The sequence below is a fragment of the Mus caroli genome, unplaced genomic scaffold (assembly GCF_978045245.1).
Source record: "Mus caroli unplaced genomic scaffold, Mus_caroli_1 scaffold_18, whole genome shotgun sequence".
Lineage (NCBI taxonomy): Eukaryota > Metazoa > Chordata > Mammalia > Rodentia > Muridae > Mus > Mus caroli.
This window is the reverse complement of record NW_028227273.1, coordinates 7093975-7100778: the sequence shown is the minus strand read 5'-3', so window position 1 is coordinate 7100778 and position 6804 is coordinate 7093975. Positions and strand designations below refer to the sequence as shown.

Genomic DNA, 6804 nt, shown 5'->3' with positions numbered 1-6804 from the left:
TTCTCAGCTATGTACTGAATTTGAAGTCATCCAGAGCTACACATAGTCTTGTCCAAACAAAACTAAACAAAACAACAACAAAACCCACAGAGTAATGGGGTGGGGAGTGTCAAGCACAGTGGACCCTCGCCTCCTTCAGGTCTTTATCCCATAGAATTTAACCCACTATCAATACAAAACACAGCCTCACGTCAAAGGGACCAAGAGATAGTTTATTTTGGTGTCAAATATAGGCGACTGTGGCCTAGAAACACTGGAGGCATTTAGGCCTCTACTTATCTCCCCCTCCCTCTCCCTGCCTCCTGTCTCTCTCTGTCTCTGTCTCTCTCTCCGTTTTTCTATTCCCTCAATTCCCCTCCCCAGGCCCTGAATAAACTATATTCTATACTCTACCACCATGTATCTGGTCCCTCAGGGGGAAGGGATGCCTCAGCATAGGCCCACAGAGGCACCCCCTTCCCCCACACCTTACCTCACCTATACCAAGCATATTCCATCTTATCTTTTTATAAAACACAACAAGCACAGTCTAGGTTATTCCAAATACCATGTTCCAACATGATACCAGTTTCATTTTTATTAATTAAATTAATAATTTATTTCTGCTTTGTGTATATTTGTGCTCACATCCATAAGTACATGAGTCCCATCTCGTGGGGGTGTGGAAGTCTGAGGATAACTTGTGGGAGTTGGTCCTCTCTACTTTTAGGCCCCTAGACCTTAGCACAACTGACTCCATGATGGAAGTACTATTCAGGCTGTAAAACTCAGCACACAGACAGCACCACCTGCCAAAACTAAAATAAAAGCCCAATTCATCAAAAGTCCATAGTTCTGGTAAAGTTTCTACATGTCCTAATGTTGCTTTTTTTTTTTTTTTTAGTTCCACTTCTGGTTAACTGTTCTTGTTAATTGAAGTATGACAACCCAGGATATATATATATCCTGGTAGTAGTTACTGGCCAAGTAATAAAGCTGTCCTATTGGCTTAAACCTGTGTACAAGTTGTTTTCTCTGGTGGATACCACACAATAGGTCCAGGCATGGAATCCAGGGCATCAGGCTTGGTATCCATGCCTTTACCCAGAGCCATCTCAATGGCCGTCAAGAAATTGTATAGAAACAGAACAAAGAAAGTTTTAAATCAAGACTGTAGAAACTAAGGGGTCTGTACAAAGACTATACTTGATAATCACAAGGCTGTTAAGGTAAACACAGAGGTGGGCAAGAGTAGCTCTTTAGGGGACTACAATTAGCTCAAGATAATTTGGCTCAGGGCTTGCAATATTTCAGCTCCCTACAATCACATCTTAATCAGTTAATTAGCCCTAAAGAATGTTTATAACCCTGCAGTTTTTCCTGTCGGTTTACACCTCTTAGTCTCCATCTTTCTGTGTGTTTACCTACTTCTAAAACAGTGTACAGTCTGCATCCATTCACTAGCACGTAAGAAAAACCAGATGTAACCTCCCCCGCCCCCAGCCTTTTCTTCATTGAGACAGGGTCTTGCTACACAGAACTCCAAAGCAGGATGTTTATTTATTTAGAACTCCAAAGCAGGATATTTACTTATTTATTTATTTAGGATGCAGTCTCTGGTAGCCCAAATTGACCTCCAGCTACGTAACCAAGGATAATACTGTACTGCGTTTCTTGCTAGACCCACTTTTACCTTTTGGCCCTTCTGACCTCCTGAGAGCTGGGGTTTCAAGTGTGTGCCATCATACTCGTTTCTACATTATATATATATATATATATATTTTTTTTTTTTTCTTTAAATTAAGAAGTGTCTGTACCTGACCTCCTCCACCCATACAGAGAATCTGGAGTTGCCAGTTATGATGAGCTACACCAGTGATGGGGACTGAACTCAAGGTAGGCGGCTATGAAAACATTAGGAAGTTAGGAATCTGCTGAGCCCCCAATGTGTCCTTTGTTTGTTTGTTTATTAATTACCAGACAAGGTTTCTCTGTGTAGTCCTGACTACCCTGGAACTCGATTGGTAGATCTGGTTGGCCCCAGAGGCCTCCCGAATGCTTGGATTAAGGGCATGTGCCACCATGCTCGGCTTGCCAAGTGTCTATTGGATGAATTTGTCAACCAAACTGGGTCAGCAAGAGGCTGTGCAGAATAAACCTGAAATCTTACCTATGGCAGTTTGCACTGCAAGTGTATATCGCACACTCAAGGCTGGGTGGGGGAAAAAGGATAGTTCTTTGTTTACAAGTTCTTTGTGATTTCACTCTTACGTTTCCGGTCATTTGATAAAACAAATTCCTAGCTGACCCCGCCTAGCACAGCTACCCACCCACCAGGCACCAGGCAGTGCGAACTTGAAAGCGCAGCCTCTGGAGGGCTTGCAAGGCTGCAGAAGTCGGACGCATGCGCAGTAGCTAGAGTCCTAGAGTTCGCGGGAAGCTGGGGCCTTGCTCGCTTATGATTGGCTACCGCGGTAGACTCCCACCCACCGAGGCGCAGCGCTGCCTGGTGATTGGGCGAGCCCACAGAGGCCGGACGCGGTTTAGGGGGCGAGGTTGGGGAGGCGGGAAACGACGCGGCCAGCGCAGGGTCGCGCTGTGCTCTTCTGGTGTTGGTGTGGAGCGGCTCGGAAATGGCGGTGCAGCCTAAGGAGACGCTGCAGTTGGAAGGCGCGGCCGAGGCGGGCTTCGTGCGCTTCTTTGAGGGCATGCCGGAGAAGCCGAGCACCACGGTGCGCCTCTTCGACCGCGGCGACTTTTACACGGCGCACGGAGAGGACGCGCTGCTGGCGGCCCGCGAGGTGTTCAAGACCCAGGGCGTGATCAAGTACATGGGGCCGGCAGGTGAGGGCAGCCGCGGCGGCCGGGCCCGGGCCGGCTCGGGGATCGCGTTGCCGGAAACCTGGGCGCATGCAGCGGTGGGGCAGCGGCGGAGCGCCCCGCCCGAGAGAGGTGCCTGCCGGGGCCACGCGCTTAGCATCTTGTTTTGGTTCGCTTCCGCACGGTGCGCTGGGCGGCTGCACACCGCCGAGACCAGGCTGTCCTCGGACGCCTCGAGTTCCAGCCTCCCAAGTTGATAGGATTAGAGTCTTGTGTCACCATGGGTACCTCCAAATCAATAACAGCCCGCAGCCTAGGAGCGAGGAGTGGAGGGCGTTTTGGGAGCTTCCTTTAAGACACCCTCATTTGCCAATAGGCTGTGTTTTGTTTTGTTTTTTTAAACCGTCCCGCTTGAGAACCTGGGATGGACCATTGCTGAAGGGCAGTATTATCAAGTGGTCAGGACCTAGGATTTGTCCTGGAGCTGAACTGCCCGGATTTCAGTTGCGGATCCCCTACTGTTGGCTGAATGCGGTTGAGCTAGTTGGAAAGCTGTGCTCAGCTAGCTTGCTTGCTTTCTTTCTTTCTTTCTTTCTTTCTTTCTTTCTTTCTTTCTTTCTTTCTTTCTTTCCCACCTTGGCTCTCACCACTCAGCATCATCTCTCCCCAAAAGGCTTCAGAACTCATTTGTGGCCTAGGAAGATTAATTTGATCACCATAATAGCCCCTCCCCCACCCACCCCCATTGCTTTTTCTTTCAATTACATTGAATTTCCATTATATCATACCTTGGAGTTGTGAGTTCTAATTTTTTTTTTTTTTTTTTGGGTTTTCGAGACAGGGTTTCTCTGTGTAGCTCTGGCTGTCCTAGAACTCACTCTGTAGACCAGGCTGGCCTCGAACTCAGAAATCCACCTGCCTCTGCCTCCCAAGTGCTGGGATTAAAAACAAGCGCTACCACCACCCAGCATGAGTTCTAATTCTTTATGCTGTTATATGCAAATGGATAGCTCTGTCGTATTTCTGCCTGGTCTGTGCTAGGTAGTAGTCTGCTGCAACCTTCACAACCAGTTGAATTTGTTTTTGTTAGACAGCTATTCTTTATCTTGAGTTAAAGAGTGAGGCACACACACACAAGAAATGTTGTGTCCATTATTACTCTTCTCTCACAATCTTCCCAGTCCTGACCTCTAGTTTTCCTTCTCTGGATATTCTGGGATATAACATGTAAATGAAGAGTTTTCAAGGCTTATCTGTGTCATCAGCGTTTCATTCCTTTTGGTTGCTAAGTAATTGTGTGGATTTCCCACTTTTCATTTAGCTCCTTGTCTGTGGAGTTTGTTTTGGCTCGGTTTCTGGAGACAAGGTCTCACTATTTAGCCTTGGTTGACCTGGAACTCAGTAGGTTTACCAGGTTGTCACTTACACTGCCAGTGCCTCCTGGGAATACAGGCTTTCACCACTTTGCCCAGCTGAGCTGTTACTGGAACCTACATTTCCTCGAATCTGTACCCGGTCCTCCCAACAGTGCAGTGAACAGTAAGCTCTTGGCAGCTTTCTGGATCGCAGCCCATGGGCGTGGGTAGGGTTCTGTTGGTTTTTCATAGTTCTCTGGAGCTCGCATCTGGTGGTATCCCTTTCCTGACATTTTACCTGCATGATTGGGGTCATGTAAAGATGTGTTATTCTAAAGCCCTGTGATTTAGAGAGAGCCTCCTGCCTGAGCCTCCCGGGTTCAGATGCTGCAGTTCCATGCGTGCATCTTCATATTACAGGGTCCAACCCTTCTCTCCTATGTCCCACTTCCTGGCACAGTCGGATGCACATAGGGGTTCCATGTCATTCTCAAGAGACTCTCGTGTGAACGTGAATCTGCTCCTTCTGTGGGTCATGTCACAGCAGAAAAGTCCTGTTTCGCAGACAAGGCCCTCAGATGCTTGTCATCAGGTGTGCACGGCCTCTCAGTGGGTCACACGTGTGCTGCCTTCTAGAGAAATGGCCCCTTCCTTCAGAGGATAACCAGCAAACTTTTTTTGAGATGGGTCTACATTGGTTAAGCACAGGATGGCCTCTGGCTTCAGACCTTAGCCTCCCTGGTGGGTACCACCTTACCTATCTGGGAAGTCACTGTATTTCTGTGGTGCTAGGGATAGAAGAGGGCACTCGTCTCATTTACCTCTCTGCTCCTGGGTCTTAGTAACACATTTAATAATGAGTTCCAGTTAGTAAAAGGACCAAGAAACAGTTCTCTGGGTTCTAGCTAATGCCAGATAGATACCATTGCTGTGTACTATAGTTACACACAAGAGCAGAGAAGCCAGACGTGGTGGCGAATACCTTTAATCCCAGCACAGGGGTAGGTGGATCTCTGAGATCAAGGCCAGCCTGGTCCACCTAGAAGAGTTTAGGACAGCCAGGGCTATATAGAGAAACCCTGTCTCAACACCATCCCCACCCTCCACCCCCAACCCTCTTCTCCCACCCCCCCAAAAAAAATCCTTCAAACTGAAAAACACTAACTACAAAAAGGAACAGAGAGGGGCTTGTACATCTGAGAGGGCTTCGTGAAGTGAGGAGCCGTTAATGCAGTGAGTGTTTTAGCAGCCCTGTCCTGACCGGATGCTTCTGGCACGTGCTGTGGGTTGGTTCAGCAGCTGTCCCAGAATTCATCCAGACCATCTTCCCTCAGCGTGATATTTTTTACCAAATAAGACTTTGCATTTTAGTTTCTAAATTGAGAGCTGATATATTTTTATTTTACTTTATTTTTTGCTTTTCACACAGCGTCTTAGTGTTTAGCCTTGGCTGGCTGGGAACTTACCGTGACTCACAGAGACCCACCTGCCTCTCTGTCTTCCCAGTGTTAGGGCATTCGCCCTCAGACTGACCTCTTAGACATTTATGTACTGGATTTTATATGAATGTGTTTTGTCTGAGTGTCTGTGCATGTATGTCTGCCTGGTGCCCAGGGAGGTCAGAAGAAAGCCTAAAAATAGATGTAAGTGGCCATGTGGGTGCTGGGACAATTGAGTTTTTGTTTTGTTTTGGTTTTTTTGTTTGTTTGTTTTAAAAGATTATTTATTATATGTAAGTACACTGTAGCTGTCTTCAGACACTTCAGAAAAGGGCGTCAGATCTCATTACGGATGGTTGTGAGCCACCATCTGGTTGCTGGGATTTGAACTCAGGACCTTTGGAAGAGCAGCCAGTGCTCTTAACCACTGATCCATCTCGCCAGCCCGAAAATTGAGTTTTTATTCCAGTGGTTGGTGTGGTGATTTTATCTGTGTGTGGAGAGATTGACTTTATGTGTATGGATGGCTTCTCTGATGCTTCTCTGCACCATGTGCGCGAATCTAGAAGAGGGCAGAGTTCCTTGGAACTGAAATACTTCCTGCTAAATCAGGGTCTCATCCTTGGTACTATTTGCATTTTAATGAATAAATCATTCATTTCTTGTGAGCCTTTCTGTTCTAATCAGCTTCTTGCGCCTGTCCTCTAGATCCCAAAGTGCTATTGTTCCCTCATGACAGCTTATGTGTCTCCCAGAATTATTATACGTCCCCCCCAAGAGGAGCAGAATCACGCCCAGTTGAGATATAGATGAGAAAGTTTGGAAATTTTTAAAAAAATGTATGTGTGAGTTGTGTCTGCATGTCTGCATGTATGCGTATCGTGTGTGTCTGGTCCCCACAAAGGCCAGAAGAGGGCATCTGATCCCCTAAAACCAGAGCTACAGATGGTTGTGAGCCACCATGTGGGTGCTGGGAATTGAGCTCAGACCCTCTGCAAGAGCAGCAAGTGTTCTTAACCACTAGGCCATCTTTCCGGCCCCTGGAAACTCTTGCTTTATTATGTTCTTTTTCTTTTTCTTTTTTTCTTGAATCAGAGTCTTGCTGTGTACTGCCTGGCCTGGACCTGGATCTAGCCTAAACCAGCTTGGCCTTTCACTTATAGAGGTCTTGTCTGTCGATGCTTTGACTGTAAAGACACCCAGCTTCCTGA

General features: G+C 47.0%; 1 protein-coding gene across 1 annotated transcript in view; it reads left to right on the top strand.

Moving 5' to 3' along the window:
- The first annotated feature begins 2531 nt into the window (after positions 1 to 2531).
- Msh2 (mutS homolog 2) overlaps positions 2532 to 6804 on the top strand; it is a 51094-nt gene continuing 46821 nt past the window's right edge. The window contains exon 1 of the mRNA XM_021186546.3: positions 2532 to 2823. Within this exon, the coding sequence (XP_021042205.1) occupies positions 2613 to 2823 (211 nt within the window). The 5' untranslated portion in view covers positions 2532 to 2612. The remainder of the gene's footprint in view (positions 2824 to 6804) is intronic.